Raw genomic sequence first — 21,840 nt, 5'->3', positions numbered from 1 at the left:
ACAGGCATAGATGCAAGAAAGCAAGCTTATATAGCTTCCATTTCACCCATCGATTTGCTCCAAAATTTTGTCTAATTCTTCTTTGAATTTATTTAAGCTATCAACTTCCACAACGACAGATTAGCATTAGTAAAGGCACATGATGCAAGAAAGCAAGCTTACATAGCATCAGCAAAAAAAAAAAAAAAACCTTCCTATTTCACCCATCCACTCACTCCAAGTGTTTGTCTAGTTCTGCTTTGAATCTATTTAAGCTATCAACTTCCACAACAACAGTTGGAAGTTTGCTCCAGCAATCAACTACCTGCTGGCTAAAGGTAAATTTCCACACATCTATTCTACAACTATCTTTCCTCAATTTGAATTTATGTGCCCTCAGGATTGTAATCTGAGCAAGAGGAAGAATCCCATCTGCATTCAGCCTGCTCAAACCATTCAAGGCCTTATACAACTCAGTCAGATCACCTTGCAGGTGCCTAGACTCCAGACACTGCAATTTGCAAACTTAAGCCTTTCTTGGTAAGTGCCCACAACCAATTTCATTGGCACTCAGAGTGACCCTTCATTCCCCTCACCAATCTTGTTCCCCTTCTCTGTACTCTTCAACAACAACAGATGGAAGTTTGTTCCAGCAATCAACTACCCACTGGTTAAAGGCAAACTTCTGCACATCTATCCTACAACTGTCTTTCATTAATTTGAATTTATGCCCTCTCAGGCGATTATTCTGAGCAAGAGGAAGAATCCCATCAGCATTGAGCATGCTCAATCCATTCAAGGCCTTGTACACCTTAATCAGATTGCCTCGCAAGTACTTAGTCTCCAGAAGCTGCAGTTTTCAGAACTTAAGCCTTTCTTCATAAGAGCACCCCTTTGTTCCCTTCACCAGTCTTGTTGTCCTTCTCAGTACTCGTTCTAGCAACCCTACATCCTTCCTAAAATGAGGCCTTCAGACCTGTACACGGTACTCAAGGTGTGGCCTGATCATTGCCTTATACGAAGGGATAATCACCTCCTTTTCCCTACTAAAAAAATTCCTATATATCATTCACATGACCCCATGACCTCCTCTGGCAGCTTGTCTGCACTGCTCAGAAAACTTCATATCTGACTGCACAATTACCTCCAGATCTTTTCCATTCTCTGCCACCTTGAGGGTAGTACCACACAGTTAATACGTTTCTCTGGGGTTACTGCTACCCATATGCAATACTTTGCATTTGTCAATGTTATACTTCAGTTGCCACTTCTTAGGTCGTCTGCCCAACTTTTTGAGATCCTGTTGCAGTAGCATACTGTCATTACCCTGCCAACCTTTGTATCATCTGCAAACTTTGACATTAAGCCTTATAAACCTTCATCAATATCATTTATACAAAACAACAATGGACTCAGCACAGAAACCTGGGGAACTCAACTAATGATGTTAGTCCAAGAAGAGCAGTGTCCATTAATTACCACTCTGTCTTCTCCCACTCAACCATCCTTTTATCCATTGTAGCAACTTGCCCTTAACGCCATACTGCTCCAATTTGTATGGTAGTCTTCCATGTGCAACAGTATCAAATGCTTTCCTGAAATCCAAGTATAGGATATCAAAATTATTTTGATATTATTGATGTGAAAACAATTTTGGTAGCACCTACCTAATTTCAGACTGAAGTAAAACCAATTTGTCATGATTTTGCAAAGTGGAAATGGTGTCATTTGACGTCATTTCTGGTTTGTCAATTTGATCAACAAACCGGAGATTACAATTTTGCTACACGGAAATGACACATCTCAAAATCGCATGTCAACACGATTTTATCTCTTTGAAGCACCATTCATGTGACAAAGCCTGAATGGTACTTCAAATCAACCCGTCTGTCGTTTATCAGGCATTTTCTCATTACATGAATGTATGTTTGTGAATTTGAAGCTTGATGCTCCCCGAAGCCTTGCTAGCAGAGTGGACACTAACTTGTCGTCGATCATTGTGATGGCGTGTTCTTTGTTCTTGCCTAAAGGATCATTGGGAGCGTTATTTGGCCACAGCAAAATGTGCACGTGTGGACTACCGCAATGTTGAAATTCTATGTGCTTGAAAAGTAGACCACATAAAATTGACCAAATGGGCTAAACGTTTTGACTGCAATATGTTCAAAATTACATCCACAATCTTCTTGAAGTATATCACTCAAGTTGCAGCATTGTTGTTCACTAGCGTTGCCTTCTGCATGAAGTCAGTGGTGCGTGCATAGTCCTCGCTAATATGGTGCCCCCTATTCTGTAGCTTGTGCAATAGCTGAAGCAAGCACGGCCAACCAATTTCATTGGCACTCAGAGTCAAGGTCATTGTAGGTTTACCAAGCTGGCATAGTGAATAGATCGTGCTAATGTTTAGCCCAGTAGTAGATAGAGTTTGGAATTGTCATTAGGAAGGCCAAATTGTTTCCGATACAGCTTTTAATGTATTCTTTACATTGAACTTGCTCGCAGGTATAAGTTTTTGCATCTTTACCTATATATTTGAAAGCCATGTCAAAGAGTATCATTATCAATCTTATTATCTTCATTGCTACGTAAAGGAGATGATATGGAGTAACACGGCATTGGTCAGATCATCTCATTGCTATCATGAATGGAGTCATGTGTAAATTCTCTCTGAATTGTCCAAGATAAATGCTAGGAAAGGACAGTTCCTCTGTGTGCTTGTGAAACAGAAAGCTGTTGGTACGTTATTTTCTCCTGGGGTGATTCTAAAATATTTATCGTCGCTCCACAACGTTTGCTGTTGGATGATAAGACTCTCCTCGATCGGAACCACTTCACTTATGTCGTCTTTAGCCAAATTAATTTCCATGTGACTGTCATCAAAGAATGACTGATCTATCATGATAGATCAGTCATTCTTTGATGACAGTCACATTCTTTGATCTATCTTCGATATTTGGTTGACAAGATAGAGAGGTGTGTCGACCAAATATTGAAGCCATGCTTTAACCACTCACTTTCTTACTAACCCAATGAAATAGCTGGATTTGTGTATTTTATTGCGTTTATATGCACAAATAAGGCACCTGAGACATGCATACAGACAATACAGCATTATGGGCCAAATGATCAATGTGCCTGTTTCAGTCAATCTCCCTTGGTAACCAAGGAACCATCATGTTGACTGCAAGTGGCGCACATTGATCACTTGGCCCAGAATTCTGTATTGACTTTATGCGTGTCTCAGGTGCCTTATTTCCACGAACGGTAAGCTAGGAGAAATAAGCCTCTCTGTCACTAAATCGAACTTTGGTAAATGCAATGGAATTTCTGGCTAGACAAAGCTAGCGATGGAATGGTGTTTTTCTTAAGTGATATTCCACAGATTCCACAAAGATCCTGTCAACGTCAACATCGGGAAATGCATTGCATATCAATGATACAACTTTAGCAGCTGTGTTCTTTGTGTCATTTTTGGACTATAGATGATCGCTAATGTAGCATACAGAACAGAAATCATTTTTCATAAATCTTCTTTCAAACTTGTGATGCGCATTCTTATGTAAATAGTAGTCGGTGTAAGGAAAAGAAACTTGATCATTTAAACTCATCTGATCTGAAATTGGAGAAACGATCTGTTGTACATAATTAATACTCACTTCGGGTACATCATTGTTAGATGGAGCGGCATTGCTGGTTGAAGGCACTGCTAAATCCAATGCTTGATTTTCTGTTTATGCAATCTCGATACTCTTTCATTCTTGCACGCTTATTGCTACCTCCATCTTTATTTTCTTAGGTTGGCTTGCTCAATACTCTCGACAACGCTCTGCATTTGAATTCGGCATCATTGAACACTCAGTCATCACAATGTGGTATTCAGTCCCTTTCACTAATCAGAAAATTATTGATGTGCAAACAAACATCTATAGCAGCACCTAACAATGGAATGTAACAAAAATGCGGATTACAATACTTGTATAGTTGCAATTATACTGTTCAACAAATGGCTACAATCAAATGGGTAATTAGGCTATTGCCTTGAATTTCCCTAACCTCTTCCAAACGTTGATTCGGTAGAGTAAGTAGTGGGTGTGTACATAAAACATTGCATTGTTCGTACTAAATATTATATATCTGGATATTATATATCTGGATCTTAGAAAGGCTTTTGATACTGTTGCACATGGAAGACTGCTGCACAAATTGGAGCAGTGTGGCATTGGAGGCAAATTGCTGCTATGGATAAGGGGATGGTTGAGTGGCAGAAGACAGAGAGTGGTAATCAATGGACACTGCTCAACGTGGACTAATGTTATTAGTGGAGTTCCTCAGGGTTCAGTGTTGGGTCCGTTGTTGTTTTCGGTGTTTATGAATGATATTGATGATGGGATATCAAGTTTAATCTCCAAGTTTGCAGATGATACAAAGGTTGGCAGGGTTGTTAAGGACACTACTGACGCTATGCTGCTGCAACAGGATCTGGAAAGGTTGAACAGATGGGCTGAGAGGTGGCAAATGAAGTTTAACATTGACAAATGTAAAGTACTACATATGGGAAACAGTAACCCCAGAGCAACGTATCAACTCTGTGGTACTACACTGACAGTGGTGGAGAATGAAAAGGACCTGGGGGTAATTGTGCAGGCAGATATGAAGTTCTCTGAGCAGTGCAGACGAGCTGCAAGAGTAGCTCATGGTGTCTTGTCAATGATATACAGGAATTTTTCTAGCAGGGATAAGGAGGTGATTATTCCCTTGTATAAGGCAATGGTTAGGCCACATCTTGAGTACTGTATACAGGTCTGGAGGCCTCATTTCAAGAAGGATGTAGAGCTGCTGGAACGGGTACAGAGAAGGGCAACAAGATTAGTGAATGGAACAAAGGGTTGCTCTTACAAAGAAAGGCTTAAGTTTTGCAAATTACAGAGTCTGGAGACTAGGCACCGGCGAGGTGATCTGATAGAGGTGTATAAGGCTTTGAATGGTTTGAGCATGCTCAATGCCAATGGGATTCTCCATCTTGCTCAGAATAATCACTTCAGAGGGCATAAATTCAAATTGAGGAAGGACGGATGTCGGATAGATGTGCGGAAATTTGCCTTTGGCCAGCGGGTGGTTGGTTGGTGGAATCGACTTCCATCACTTGTTGTTGAAGTTGATAGCCTAAACAAATTTAAAGCTCAACTGGACAGGTATTTCGAACGAACGGAGGGGTGAAATGGGAGTGGTGTGTGTGTTTTTTTTTTTTTTTTTTTTGGCTGATGCTGAATAAGCTTGCTTTCTTGCATCATATGCCTCTACTAATGCTAATGCTAAATATATTGGACTGAAGTATGACACTAATGAGGCTAATGTCACTAACGTTGATTCGGTAGAGTGAGTAGTGGATTTGAGCATAAAACGTTACATTGCTTGTGACTTTGACTCTAGCTGTTCAGTATTAAAACAATTCTGATTTTTGTCAAAGATGTTTTCACATAAAACATCTTTCGTGCGTACAGGGTACACACGCGTGGTTTTTTTTTTTTTTTGCATCTAGTCTCTTTGTGACCACATAGTATCCAATCAAATTGATTAGGCAAGATTTCTCCTTAAACTCATTCTGTGTCTGAATTATTACAGCAGTCTTATCTAGATGATCCTGCAATGCTTCTTTAATCATTGACTCCATTATTTTGCCTAGAGCAGAAGTTAAACTAACAAGTCTGTAATTATTCATGTCACCTTTTGTGAATTGGGGATACATTTTCACTTCTCCACTCTGTGGTGACCTCCCCTGAGTCCAAGGATGCTCTCTCGTAATTAAGGTTAAGGGTTTGCTTACTTCCTTTGCCACCTCCTGTAATATAAGTGGACTGATTAGCTTATATCTAATATTGACTTCTGTATCGCCTGATAATTTATATGAATCCCATGCATTTTTCTTCTCTGCCACAAGTCCAGTCCACCCCAGGTGCCTTTCTTTTGTTTAACTTCAACAATTTCTCCTACATTTTTCTCTTAGTTATTGCAAAATCATTAAGCTCCCTGTTACAGTTTAATAAGCTTCTGTCCTTCACTTCTCAGAATTCCTCATGTGCGAACGTAGATCCAGAATACTAATTCAGTTCGTCGGCTATCTGAGCAGGATCATCAACAGTCGAACCATCAATATCAAGTGGATCGATCTGATTCATCCTCTTCCTTCTAGAGTTTATATAAGAAAGAAGTCCTTGTTGTTTTTCTTAGAATCCATTTCCAAAGATTTATCGTAATCTGCCTTCGCTTGCCTAATCCCCTTAGTGACTTGATTGCAAACTAGTTTATATCTACCATAGGCTTCTGTGCTGCCTGATAATTTATATGCATTCCATGCATTTTTCTTCTCTGCCACGAGTCTCAATAGTTCATCTGATATCTATTTGGTTCTAAACCTTGAACAGTATTTCTTAGTTCGTATGAATAGACTAGTAGCTTCCAAGATTAATTCCTTGAATGCTTCCCATTTAGAATTTGCTGTTGGTAACACATCAGTTGGTCCCACTGAATAGAATTTAAAAACTGTCTGAGACCACTGTAGTCACTGTTATGAAAGCACAAACCCTTCCCTTTACCCCTTATGGTAATTATATCTTTAAGTAAATCCCACATCAATACACTGCACTGCCACCTAGTGATTCCTTTATCTGCTAATTCTTAATGCACGAATAATTACTGCTGATAACCAGATCAACAGTATTACTACCTGTGGTTGGCTCTCGAAAATACTGCTGTAGAAAACAATCATCCAGTAAATCAGCAAAAGTGATGCTAGTGTGCGAGTGAGAAATCCACAATTCCAGTCAATGTCTGGGAAGTTAAAATCCACCATTATAAGACATTCTGATTTACTGGCCTACTCTTATTTTTCTGTACAATTGTTGGTTGCACGTGCTGGTCCCACAGGAACTAGTAGTTGTTGGTGACTCTATTGTCAGGGAAACGGGGAACATACTTTGTAAAAAGGATAGGTGGAACAGTACCAGGGTATGTCTGCCAGGGGCAAAGGTTGATGATGTTGTAGAGCAAATATCATCTTTTAAGGGCACAAAAGGGGATATTGTTGTACATGTTGGCACAAATGATATTAAGAGTAGGAGACTGGTGGAATTACTTAACAAGTACAGGTCACTGTTGGAAAAAAGCCATGAATTAGGGTTGAATTTGAAAGTGCCTGCAATTCTTCCCAGACATGATAGGAGGGAGTATATGATAGCCTTGTCGGTCAATTCAGCCCTGGAAAGATTGTGCAAGGCTCAAGGGATAGAATTTTTTTCAGCCTGGTCTATACTTGTTAACAGGAGAGACTGCTTTTACAGGGATGCGATACACTTAAATAGAAAGGATGCAAGAATATTTGCTCATGCTATCGAGGCAGTGTTAGGTGGGTTGGAAAACTACTGGCTTGAGCGGATACAAAGACTAATAAGATTAACAGTAGCCACTGACAGAGGTGAACCTGATTCTTGCACTGCTTCTATTGGAATGAGCAGCAGCCTGGAAAACAAGATACAGGGTATTTCAGAGATTGCCGGGAGTCATTGCAGTAGAAGTAAACACATGAGTTGTGTTAGGTTAGCTAAGAATAGGAACATTGGTGCATACTTGCGTATGCACCAATGCTAGGAGTTTGGTAAATAAATTTGATAAATTTCAAGTATTGCTCAAAACATCAAAGGCAGATATTGTTGGGATATCAGAGGCATGGTGCCACAGAGATATAAGGAATGCAGAATTGGAATTTGGGGAGTACAATATGTACAGGAAGGATAGATGGGATAAGAAGGGAGGAAGTGAAGCTAGTCAATATCGCTGGACAAGTGCAGTGTCGAGTCAGTTTGGTGTGACATAAGCATTGGGAGATCAAAATTGAGAGAAGGAGTGTGTTAGAGGCCTAATGACTCAGATGAGCATAATAACAAACTGTACAGAGTGGGCCAGTAAATCAGAGAGTCTTATAATGGGGGATTTTAATTTCCCAGATATTGACTGGAATTTGTGGGTTGGTCACTCACACACTAACAAGGCTTTTGTGGATTTATTGGATGATTTGTTTTCTACATCAGCATGTTTGGGAGGCAACTAGAGGGAGTAATACACGTGATCTCATTATCAGTAGTGATTCTTCATGCATTAAGAATCTGCAGTTAAAGGAACCACTAGGTGGCAGTAATCACAGTGTGCTGAACTCGGATTTACTCAAAGAGGTAACTACCATCATTGGTAAAGGGAAGGGTTTTTTCTTTCGTAAAGGCAACTATGGTGGTCTGAGAAAGTATTTAAATTCCATATAGTGGGACCAACTGATGATGTTACCAACAGAAAATTCAAAATGGGAAGCATTCAAAGAATTTATCTTGGAAGCTACTAGGCTTTACATACCAACTAAGAAATATTGTTCAGGGTTTAGGCCTAAATGGATGTCAGATGAACTAATAAGACATATGGCAGAGAAGAAAAATGCATAGGATACATATAGATTAATGGGTGACATGGAAGTCTATGATAGATATAAGTTGGTCTGCAACCAAGTCACAAAGGAGATTAGGTAGGCAAAGGCAGATTATGAGAAATCTTTGGCAAAGGTTGCAAAGAAAAACAGCAAAGAGTTCTTTACCTATGTATACTCTAGAAGGAAAGGGACGAATCAGATTGGTCCACTGGATATTGATAGTTCAACTGTTGATGATCCTGCTCAAGTGGCTAACAAACTAAATGAGTATTTTGCATCTACATTCATACATGAGGAGTTATTCAGGGAGGAATGCCAGAGGTGAATTAAACACTCTGGCAGTGAGCTAGATGATTTTGTAATAACTGAGAGGAAAGTGGAGGAGAAATTGTTGAAGATAAACATAAAAAAGGGCACCCGGGGTGGATGGGATCTATCCGGTTATATTAAAGGAGGCAGCAAAGGAAGTAAGCAAACCCTTAGCCATAATTATGAGAACTTCTTTTGACTCAGGGGAGGTATCCATGGACTGGAGATGTGCAAATGTGACCCTAATTCACTGCGCCTCCGCAGCCAGGTAGGCAGGACCAGCAGTGCGTAGTACATACTTCTTGATTAGACCGGGGTTCGAGCCCGTGCCCACCAAATACGGAGGATGCGGAAAGGTCAGAGAATGACCACCATATATCCCCAGAGCAATATGGTCTTAGTTGGTAATGCCCTTAAAAACCAAATAACAAACAAAGTCTTAATTCACAAAGGAGGATCAAAGGGTGACACAAGTAATTATAGACCTGTTAGTTTAACTTCTGTTCCAGGATTAATGGAGGCACTGGTTAAAGAAGCACTGCAGGATTATCTAGACAAGACTTCAGTTATTTTTTATTTTTTTTTTTTTTATGAAAACCCCAAACACAAAAGGTATCAAAACCTATAGTACATAGTACCGTGCATGGGTTGAAGGAGAAGTATTGGGGGGGGGATGCCGGAAACTTTGCTCTAGAGACTAAACATGGGTTTCACCACTTCAAGCCTCCAATAAGCAAAGTGGTGGTATTTCACCGGTTGATGAAAGTCATCTACCACCTGAAGTTATAGCTCGAACACAGCATGGTTTTGTTAAGCGGAAGTCTTGTCTGACCAATTTGATTGGATACTATGATGTGGTCACAAAGGAACTGGATGCAGGGAATAACTTTGATATCATATATTTGGATCTTAGAAAGGCTTTTGATACTGTTGCACATGGAAGACTGCTGAACAAATTGAAGCAGTGTGGCATTGGAGGCAAATTGCTGCTATGGATGAAGGGATGGTTGAATGGGAGAAGATAGAGAGTGGAAATCAATGGACAGTGCTCATCGTGGACTAATGTTATTAGTGGAGTCCCTCAGGGTTGTGTTGGGAGCATTGTTGTTTTCTGTATTTATAAATGATATTGATGATGGTATATCAAGCTTAATGTCCAAGTTTCCAGACGATACGAAAGTTGGCAGGGTTGTCAAGGACACTAATGACAGTTTGCTGCTGCAACAGGATCTAGAAAAGTTGAACAGATGGGCTGAGAGGTGGTAAATGAAGTTTAACATTGACAAATGTAAAGTACTACATATGGGAAGCAGTAACTCCAGAGTAACGTATGAACTCTGTGGTACTACACTGACAGTGGCAGAGAACGAAAAGGACCTTGGGGGAATTGTGCAGGCAGATATGAAGTTTTTTGAGAAGTGCAGACTGTCTGCAAGATTAGCTCATGGTGTCTTGTTATTGATATACAGGAATTTTTCTAGCAGGAATAAGAAGGTGATTAACCCCTTGTATAAGGCCACACCTTGAATACTGTATACAGGTCTGGAGGCCTCATTTTAAGAAGGATGTAGAGCTGTTGGAATGAAGGGTTGCTCTTACGAAGAAAGGCTTAAGTTTTGCAGATTACAGTGTCTATAGTCTGGAGACTAGGCACCTGTGAGGTGATCTGATTGATGTGTAGAAAGCCTTGAATGGTTTGAGCATACTCAATGCTGATGGAATTCTTCCTCTTGCTCAGAATAATCACCTGAGAGGGCATAAATTCAAATTGAGGAAAGAAAGTTGTAGGATAGAAATGGTGGAAGTTTGCCTTTAGCCAGCAGATAATTGATTGGTGGAACAGACTTCCATCTTTTGTTTAGGAAATTGATAGTCTAAATAAATTTAAGGCTGAGCTGGACAGGTATTTGGATCGAACGTAGGTGTGAAATGGGAGCGGGTTTTTTTTTTTTTTTTTTCTATTTATTTGACTGATGCTGCATAAGCTTTGCTTTCTTGCATCGTATGCCTCTACTAATGCTAATGTGCTTTAGAAAAATATCACCGAGGCATTCAAAATTGATTCTTATAACCGAAGATGTGATTCTAATAACGATGAAAGTGTAGTGTATTTTATTAGTTTGAATTATTTCTTTGAAATTTGATTGTATAAAGTTGCTGATTCTAATAATCGGCGATCACTATACCTGGCGCTTACTGTATATATTTATTTTTATTCTTTATTTTATATATTTTTATTATTTTTGTTTTTATTTGAATATTTATTTTATTTATTATTATTTTTATTATTTTTTTAAATTATTATTATTTTTTTTTTTTTTTGGCTAATGCAGAAAATTAGCTCCCTTTTGATATATGGCTGATACTAACTCATGTGGGAATTCTACTTCCTCTGCATTAAATCTGCTAGCTAGTTCCAGTTGAAAAAGCATTTAAAAATTCCTATGGTTGGACCTGAATCCAGACCTGTACACATGAGTGGCAAAACCATTCTGTCACAGAAGATCAATCAGAAACAGTGCTGTTGTATTGAGTGTTTCAAATGATACATAAGGAATAAGGCTTATGATGATCCTGACTATTGGTGCATTACATGTTGAGACAGTAAATTTTTACTTTTCAGATAGAAAGCATTCTGATTAGTGATTGCAGTACTGCAGCAAAATGAAAATCGCAATATTTTGTATCAAAAAAATTTAATTGAAAATAGAAAAAGTATGTGAAATTAATATTTAACATTATAAATTAAAAAAATGTAAATTTTCATTCTGATAGAAATTAACATGTTTACTGATGTAATCATATATTTTTTAACAAGTAATTGTTTTATAAAACCAAACAGTGGAAATAAATACAAAAAGTTATTTTATTTCATACCTTTGTTTGAAAAAAAATGAGATCTTAAAAAACAAAATGCATTGATAGCCCCGTTGCTGATCTGTGAGCGAATTTTAGTGCAAATATTACCTCCTGAGAAAGTTCATTCCAAATCGACACTTGTTGGAGGAATGGTGAAGGAGAACTGATGTGCTGATTCCAAATATTTCACTCTTAATTTCTTCCTCTTCAGGTTATCTCATCTCTTGTTTGATAATTTTCAGATCTCTTTGAACTGAAAAAGATTGAGTACAGGGTTTTTTTTTTTTTTGGTAGAGACTGCAATCTTTTTTATCTATGACAAATTCTAGTTTTTGTTTCATCAAAAGCATTTCTAGTTCATCTTCACTGTATGTTTGTTTGTTGTAGAGTTTTAAGCACATTAGAATGTATTATGTGGAATATATTATGTCTGTAAATTGTGTGTGTTTGATAAAAATCCAGAGTTTCTAGGGGGAAAACCATGCTGTCCTCAACTGAGACTGACTAATACAGCCACTTTGTGAAAAAGGCCTATAAAAATTCCTCACATCATTGACTGGATTCAAACTTGGGTTTTTTCCACCCAGTGTGTATGATTTACCAACTGTGCTACCCACGAGGGCTGGTCATCTTTGCCTTCTTTAGTTTGATCATGCATGCATACATGAAGATGCAGAGGTTGGAGTTAGTAATTTCAAGCTCAGTAATGTCTTCTTGATATTCCATTGTTTTTCTGAAATTCTTTGATCCAGAGTATAAATAATTTTTTCAATAGAAGCTTTTCTTTGTCGATTTTATTTTTTTCATCCTCTTGAGGATTATGAAGGTATAGAAAACTGCTTTCTAAATCATTCAATTTCAGCTCAGCTAAATCTTTTATTAAAACATCACATGTTTTTGTGCTATAGTAGACAACAATTTTCGTAATAGTTTTAGGAGATTTAGGTATTTCATTAAAGCCTCACAATATTAATATCATTCTCAGATCATTGGAAGTACATAATACATTGAAAGTTAATCCATCAAGAGCAGTCATTTGTACTAAAGAGTAATTGTTGGTAGTGGTATTGGAAAAATAACTTATAATTTTAGATTTTAGTGTTTTACCAGCAGGTGGGTTAGTGTGCATTGTTGTTGAACTTGAGTAGCTTTTAGTTCTTTTCTTTTTAATAAATTAATGTTGTGTGTTCCGAGATGCATGTCAAGCCCTCTTCTTGATTCTCCAGCACTTTTAATAAATTTGGAAGACTGCTTGCATTTGGCTAACATTTCCTTTTCTTCATCTAAATAATAGAACCGTACTTGAGTTCCTATCATTCGCTTTTCTGTGATATTTAAATGTAATATTATTCATTCTGGATTCTGGGTAATATTAATCTGTAAAATATATACATTAATACAATAAAAAATTTACTAATTGTTATTTGATATTATAATTGATAAATATAAATTATGTGTACTTTTATTACTTACTGTTAATATTAGTGTCACTTTGTGTGACACTAATATTAACGGTAAGTGTTAATATTATATGTACATGATTTATATGTGTCACCCTGACACCTTGCAGACAACTTTTACTCTGAATTTCAGAATCTCTTCTCAGATTGGGCCATGGGGTGTCACTAGCCCTGATTGTTGGAAATCCTATCACTCCGTGCCAGTTGCACAGGCATATGCACATTGTTGCTTTATGTAGGCTGCTTGCATATCTCAAATTGAAATGGTGTATGTTTATGCATATCTAAATTGAAAAATCAACCTTTAATTCTGATTCTAAGACTAGAAAGCCAAAATACCAGTATTTCGGTACTGAAAAATAGCACGAAATACTGGTATTGCAATCCCTAATTCTAATTGAGACTATTCTTTCTCCTCATTTATACTTTTTATTCTCTTAATTGAGCTAATACAAAGGTTGGCAGGATAATGGTAGTAATCAAGGCATACTATTTTAATAAGGTCTAGAAAAATTAGCCAGTTGTACTGAAAAGTGATAGTTGAGATGAGATTTAACGTTGATAAGTGCAAGTAATGCATATGGGTAGCAGTAATTCGAGAATAATATCAATTGGGTGGTATCACACTGAAGGCAGTGGAGAATGAAAAAGACTTAGGGTAACTGTACACTCTAACCTAAATTTTTATGAGCAATGCAGACATGCTGCTAGGACATCTTTTAGGGTTTTATCAATGATATACAGGAATTTTGCCAGCAAGAACAAATAGGTGATTATCCCATTATGTGAGGTATTGGGAATTACCAGTGTACAGGTTTGGAAGCCTCATTTAAGGAAGGACATGGATTTGTTGGAATTGGTGCAGATAAGAGTGACAAGATTAATCAAAGACACGGAAGGGTACCATTACCAAAAAAGAATTCAGCCCTGCAAATTGTAATGTCTGGGTGCTAGGTATCTGCAAGGAAATTGAAGTGTTTAAGCTCTTTAAATAGATTGATAAATTAAATGTAGATGGCATCCTAACTTTTTTTTGGGTGGTGCACATGAGGGGACATAGATTTAAATTAAAGAAGGATGGATGATAGATGTGCAGAAATTTGCTTTCATCCAGAGAGTGGTTGATTGTTGGAACAACCTTCCATCTGGTGTTGTGATGGTGCATATTTTGAATAAATTTAAGGAAGAATTAAACAAATTATTATAGGAGGTGGACAGATGAGGCAGACAAGAAGACTTTTTTTTTTTTTTTTTTTTTTCCCTGATGCTGTGTGAACTTGCTTCTTTGCATTTGCCACTACTAATACTAATATTCATTTTGCTGCATGTACTTGAAGTGCTGTCGGTCTCATATTGTCTAGTAAGTATTCCCAGAGATCACTGTAGCTGGACCTTGCAATTCTATAATCAGTTCCCTTTCGTAGCATTTAAAACCTATATATCCCTCAGGTTAATTTTCTAAATTTTGCTTGTATTTCCAGAATTTCGAAAACTTTATAAGAGGCTGGATGTTTCTATAATAGAAAGAGGAGAATCTTTCTATCAGAGTTACATGGAAAAGGTTGTTCAAGAGTTACTACAACGGGGTAAGTTTCTTTTAATTTTGTGTTTCTTTTCTTATCCCACTAGTCAATGTATAAAATTCTGAAACATGAATCACCCAGCACTCCCATTTTAAAATGTTTTTTTTTACAGTTACCCTAAGCATGAGAGCTTGATTGGAACCTATAGTTCTGTAGCATATTGAATTTGTGTAGATTCTAATTTTTCAAGTAATGCATAAGAATATTCTAAAATTAGAATCCTCTTACGTATTAACAGAAAAACTTTCCTTCTTATGTATTACCTGAAACTGAGAATCTACTTAGATTTCTGAGTATTATGGATTCTAATTTCAGATCCTAATTTCGAGTTAATACATAAGAAGTAAAGTTCTTTCAGAGAACAAAAGAACAGAGTAGAAGGAATAAATGCATATGAGTTAAGATTGGTTCAATAAGTTTGGAGTTGAACTGTGAATGGATATTGACTGGCTGATGCACATTTGTACTAGTTTAGAAAAAAGAGAAGTAATTACAAATGCCAATTCAGAAGAAGAGTGCCCATTTAGATATCTGTTAGAAAAGGCAAACAGCAGTAGCACATCTATGTTGAATGACTCAGTTTGTGTGAATAAGTTTGTAAATAAGGTATCATTCATTAACTCAACTCCTCTATTTTGGTTAGATTCTAGGAGCTAAGAAAGGTTTTCAGTATGCTATCCCAGATGTGGAAACAGTATTCTGTGGTAGAGAAAATTAGTGATTTACAGAGTCAGGAGCTGTTTTAAAGAGAATAATGGTGAAAGCAAAAGAAAAGTCTAAGTTTTTTTTGGGTTTTTTTTTTAAATGAAAAGAAGCAATATTTGTAAAGTTAAGTTAAGCAATATAATAAAGGTTAAGTTAGGGTTGTCCCAGTAAAGATATGTGACCTTATCTAGAAATTTGGGTGGTGTTGAACATGAGAATGGGAGCAGTAGATGCTTTCGTTATAAAGAAAACAGTTTCAAAAGGATTTCAGTTTTAACTAAATTATCTTCTTCAGTGGAGAATTACCTGGAAGTCAATATTTAAAGAACTAATGATAGATATTTGAGAAGTTGTAGCTATTTATGCTTTCTAGTTTGACAAATTATGAATTTGTCAAACTAGAAAGTAGTGCTCTATCATCAGAAAAAAAATGGATAGTTTGCATCTCAGAAGGTCATTAATGTTGAAGTGAAAAAGAGTGGATGGAATAGTTCTACACACACACACACACACACACACACACACACACACACACACACACACACACACACACACACACACACACACACACACACACACAGTACATCCTCATTAATTTGATATCTGTTTATTTGAAAATACAGTTTATGTTGAAGTTGCTACAATAACAATATGTTTAGTAATGATAATCTGAAATATGTGTACAGTGAATATCGAAGTAGAGCCTACTACTTATAAATAGCCTGCCGTCTTTTTTAAAATGACTGCTGAAGCCAACTACAGACAAGCATCGTTATAACAAGAATGAAGAGACCGTAATGAAAGTTTTCTACTGTATAATTTATATTATTGTTATACAGTGTTTGTCAACTTTCTACCTAAGGAAGAAATAGCAAGGAGCCCAAAATGGCAGAATGAGAATAGAGACTGCTAGATGCGCTACTGCATATATATGCAGTAGTGCATCTAGCAGTGCCTATTTTAGGCACTTGCCTGTGGCAAGTGCCTTAATTGCACACCCCTAGCACCGTCCTTGATGAGAATGATATTTATATTGCATAAAAATGTAATAAAAGTATGTTAAGTAAAAGTCCAATGAATCTAAGGGACCATAATGAAAATTTGCTACTATATAATTTATAGTATTGTTATACAGTATATGTTAACCTACTACATAAGGAAGAAATAACAAGGATTCCAAAATAACAGGATGATATTTACATTGTATAAAAGTATGTTAAGTAAAATTGGAGTCCAGTGAATCTTGCATACCTAATGTTAACAGGTATATATAAAGTAATGCAAGTGACTACATTATATGTGACATACATTACATGTATATAATAGAGGTGACATGGGCTTATATACTTTAATACTCTCAGAACTATATATATTTACATTATTCATTGTTGTTTCAAACAATGTGTCTGCTAACATGTGGATTGTCTTGAAATCTTCTACTGCTGCCATCTATTCGCTGTGTTTCGAACTAAATAGACACAGTTTTAATAGATGGCAGCATGAAAAGAGGGGTTTTACCTATTGGTCATTGTGCCTGATTTTGATTAAAAAAGCCAGAATTAGAAATTTGTGAAATAATGGGCATTTAAAACCTGTATAGAGTGTAATCTGGCTTTAATTTCTTAAAGAATTACAGATTATTATTGGATGTTTCATGGTACTTCTTTTACTTCTTCACTGACTGTAAAGACAGCAGAATTGGTAAATTATGGTGATATGATTTACTTAAGTTGTCAATTTTTTTTAAATTATGCATTATTACCTGTTAATTTGATTACACATTAATTTGATTATACGTTAGTACATGTTAATTCAATTACTCATTTCTTATTTGTTAAGGTTAAGATTTAGTCTTGAATTAGTTAACAAATAGCTATTAGCAAACATCAGGTAAACAGTTAAGTTTTAGCAGTTTTAAATAATTTTGCATTAGTTATTAATTTGGTTAATAAAAATTAATGATAAATCAGTTAACATAAGTAAATATATAGCTATGAATACTTACACTCCTGTAATGATACCATACCTTACGATACCATCAGCCTCACATACCAAGACAGTGGTTTACAATTCATCATATTTATATGTTCTTCTGTATTGTACTCTTAAACTAAGAAAGTGTGGAATTAAAACTCCAGTTAAGGTCTCCTGGGGCCAATCTTAGATTAGTTTATTGCTGTAGGCGAGGGTATTTGGAATGAGTGTAGGGATTTGGATGTTGTCGGATTAGACATCTGTTTAGCGAATAACCTTTGTGAGTGTTTTAATTGTGTTCAAGGTTATGTTAGAAAGGGAGGATGGGGGTTCTTTTTTGGGATATACTCAATGGGGGTTCTTTTTTGGGATATACTCAATGGTGGTTCTTATTTTGGTTTTTTATCTGCTCTAATACTCTGCTTTGAAAATATGTATGTGGTTATTGTCTATCTGCATACCTTTGTTTCAGTTAATATTGTTTGTTATGCTGATAATGAATGATTCTTTGTACAGTCTGCATTTTCTGTATCTCTCAGTAGTTAGGATTGAGATGTTGTTGAAATACCATTGGTGATCCTCATACCAGGCATGGAAAGCTGGATCTGATTTTGTTATTTGACCATGGACTGTGTTGTATTTATGTTCTTTAATTTCTTAAAAAGAATCTGTAATTCTTTAAGAAATTAAAGGCAGATTACACCACCACACAGATTTAAGTGCTCAATATTTCACCAATTTCCAGTTCTTGATATACTTGCACACCATACCACTAAAAGAATATTTAAAAAGCTAGAATTCTCTGGAAATTTGATTCAGAAGTTGAAGAAATTAAATCAGTAAATATATTGATAAGTAAATAGATGTAGAGGATATTACTGCATCAAAAAAATAAATAACCATAGTTTATTTTATATATTTTTTTAAAATTGTTTGATTTTTGGTAATGAGAAATTAATTTTTAAAGGCATTTATTGTACAAAGTTTTAATTTTTACAGTTTTTCAAAATTCCACAGAAAAAATCACTTCACAGAACTGGCTGGTAGCAGAAAACTCACCACCATATATGGGAAACTCATTCATTAAGCGGTTAAATAAATGGCAGGTTAGCTTTTTGCTGATGCTATTTGTTTAAACGTAGTTCAACGTCAAGGGAACTTATGGTGAAGGCAAAGTCCATTCTGCTTGACCATCAAGACCATTATAGTTACTAGGCAGCGTAAATCCTGGTGTCCAAAAAGAAAAATACAAACAGCCTTACTTTTCATAATTAAGTTCAAGTAGCTTCTTACTCTAACATAAAGCCAGTGTTTTATGGTCAGAGCACTGGAATAAGTTAATTTATGATTTATTTATGTATAGCATTTTGTATAAAAAAAATAATTAAAATAAGCAACATAAATCCATGTTTTAAGTGGTGTGTGATGTTTGACAAAACTGTCCTGAAAGTTCATCATACATGGTTATAGTAAATAGTTGCATGAATAAGGGCACAGTAATGTTTTTGGTAGTTTTTGCTCTTTTCCCAATGCAAGGTTCAGCACTGCAGAGAATTCTTGAAAAATGGTCAATGCCACTGGTGTTAAAATCATATTTTTTGTTGCTATTCATGAGGACAATTTTTTTTTTTTTTTTTTTTTTACCAGTTCATATTTATGTGAGTGCTATAGTTCAAAAGTCGGAGAACTGTGATTTAGTCATGTCTGGCCTAGTGTACTGGAAGTAACCACCTTGGTGTGAACCAGCATAAGCAGGGATCAAGAATGCTGTTCACACACCTCTACAAAAGAATGGCAAAGCTTCTGTGATGTTAGGCAGTACTAGGTAGTAGATGACTATCACCTGGTCCATAACCACCACTTTTTTCATTGAGATTTTGTCACCAAAACTGTGTTTATATTCAGTGCAAAGCTTCAGCCTCTCCCCATCTCTTCTGTCATACAGTGCGACTTATGGTTTATGGCAGTAATAGTAATAGAGGCATGTGATGCAGGGAAGCAAGCATATGAGCTTATATAGTATCAGCCAAAAAAAAAAAAATCACACAACCATTCCCTCTAAAAGTTTGTCCAGTTCCTCCTTGAATTTATTTAAGCTATCAACTTCCATAATGACAGATGGAAGTTTGTTCCAGCAGTTAACCACCTACTGGCTAAAGGCAAATTTCTACACATCTATTCTATAGCTGTCTTTCCTCAATTAGAATTTACGCCCTCTTAGATTCTTAATCTGAGCAAGCGGAAGAATCCCATCAGAATTCAGCGTGCCCACCACATTCAAGGCCTTATACATCTCAATTAGATCACCTCGCAGGTGCCTATTTCAGCCGCTGCAATTTGCAGAACTTAAACCTCTCTTGGTAAGAGGACCGCTTCGTTCCCCTCACCAATCTTGTTGCCCTTCTCTGTACATGCTCAAGCAAATCTATATCCTTCTTAAAATGAGGCCTCCAGACCTGTACACAGTACTCAAGGCATGGTCTGACCATTGCCTTATACAAAGGGATAATCATCTCCTTTTCCCTCTAGCAAAATTCCTGTATATCACTGACAAAACCCCATGACCTGCTCTGGCAGCCTGTCTGCATTGCTCAGAAAACTTCATATCTGACTGCACAATTACTCCCAGGTCTTTTTCATTTTCTACCACCCTAAGTGTAATACCACACAGTTGGTACGTTCTTCTGGGGTTGCTTCTACCCATATGCAGTACTTTGCATTTGTCAATGTTAAACTTCAGTAGCACACTGTCATTACTGTCATTAACAACCCTGCCAACCTTTGTATCATCTGCAGACTTCAACACTAAGCCTGATATACCTTCATCAATATCATTGATAAATATACAAAACAACAGTGTGCCCAACACCGAACCCTGTGGGACTCCTCTAATAACATTAGTCCACAAAGAGCAGCATCCATTGATTACCACTCTCTGTCTTCTCCCTCTTAACCAACCTTTTATCCATTTTTTAATTGAGATTTTGTCACCAAAACTATGTTTATATTCCGGTGCAAAGCTTCAGCCTCTCCCCCATATCTTCTGTCATACAGTGCGAGTTATGGTTATGACGGACATGGTTACAGTTATCATGGCCAGACTCAATATTCCTTATAATTTGAGGAGTACAAAGTTTGAATGGTTTTCATGGGTTTTTTGGTTTAGTTGAGTCACTGTGTACTGTACTAGACCAAATCTAACCCATTGATAATGCTTTAGGGGGTATCATCCAGATTAACCACTGAATCTTAATGAAACACCTTCTATTCAACATGTGCTAATTCAGACTCACTGAAGATAAAGAATTCATGTGTGTGTTACTATGTTTAGATAATTTAAATAAATATGGGACAACTTTCTAGGATGCTACGATTTCAAGGCACAAAGTCAGTCACCAGTTTTTCATCATGTCTCATACATGTGGAGGCACTGCTGAGGTTATGGTAAGTAGCTGTGGCCATGCACTTTGCTGTATGTATGGCATATGTAAAACTTCATACGTTAACACTTTCTCAGTGTTTACTTCATCTACACTGTGCTGCCACTTTATTGGGTATGCCACTGCTGTGCACACAAATGGTTGTCCAACAATGTTGCAAGTCACATGACCAGTTTTGAATATAAATGCAGCAGAACAAACTTTTTAGTATGAGTTAAGCATACAAACTGTACCAAGAATGGGGAAAAGAAGTGATCTAATGGACTTCAAATGTGGCATGGTAGTAGGTGCAAGATGTGCTGGACAAAGCATCTCTGAAATGGCAGTTCTGAACTTTTCACGCACCATGGTTTCAAGGATGTATTGAGAATGATGCAACGAACAGAAAACATCCTCTCAACAGCACTCCTGTGGAAGAAAATCACTTGTTGATGAGAGTGGTCAGAGGAGGATGGCTAGAATTTGGCAAGCAAAGAGACGGGCCACAATGTCGCACATCACGTCAGAATACAACCTCAGTGCGCATAAGAAAATATCGCAATGGACCACTAGTCGCACTTTGTCGCGAATGAGCTACAACAGCCTTCAGCCACATTGTGTACATTTGTTTTCAATAAAGAACAAGAGAGCACACCTCCTGTGGGCACAGCAACACCAGCACTGGACTATTGACGACTGGAAAACAGTTGCTTGGTCTGACGAGTCGAAGTTCCTGGTGCATCATGTTGATGGAAGGAAGACTCAGAATTTGGTGAATACAACATGAATCCATGGACCTGTCATGTCTGATGACTACTGTGCGAGGTGGTGGGGCAGTGTTATGATGTGGGGAATGTTTTCTTGGCACATGTTTGGTCATTGATACCCATAGATTCACATCTGAATGCCGCATTGTACCTAAATATTGTTGCTGACCAAGTGCATCCGTTCATATTGACAGTTTATCCTCAGTCAGATGGTTACTTCCAGCAGGATAATGCGCCAGTGCACAAAGCCCGAATCACTATGGAATGGTTCTAGGAACATGACAATGACTTTTCTTTGCTGCAGTGGCCTGCTCA

The 21,840-nt window shown here is 37.0% G+C and overlaps 1 protein-coding gene across 1 annotated transcript in view; it reads left to right on the top strand.

Annotated features, from left to right (window-relative positions):
• The window catches only part of ArgRS (arginine--tRNA ligase-like protein), a 222,813-nt gene that overhangs the window by 129,173 nt on the left and 71,800 nt on the right, over nt 1-21,840 (top strand). The window contains exon 8 of the mRNA XM_090379871.1: nt 14,559-14,663. Coding sequence (XP_090235997.1) covers nt 14,559-14,663 — 105 coding nt within the window. The remainder of the gene's footprint in view (nt 1-14,558; nt 14,664-21,840) is intronic.

The sequence above is a fragment of the Mastigoproctus giganteus genome, chromosome 8 (assembly GCF_048544385.1).
Source record: "Mastigoproctus giganteus isolate SK-2022 chromosome 8, ASM4854438v1, whole genome shotgun sequence".
NCBI classification, from domain to species: domain Eukaryota; kingdom Metazoa; phylum Arthropoda; class Arachnida; order Uropygi; family Thelyphonidae; genus Mastigoproctus; species Mastigoproctus giganteus.
Note: the sequence above shows the minus strand (reverse complement) of the source record. Positions and strands in the feature narration are given on the sequence as shown.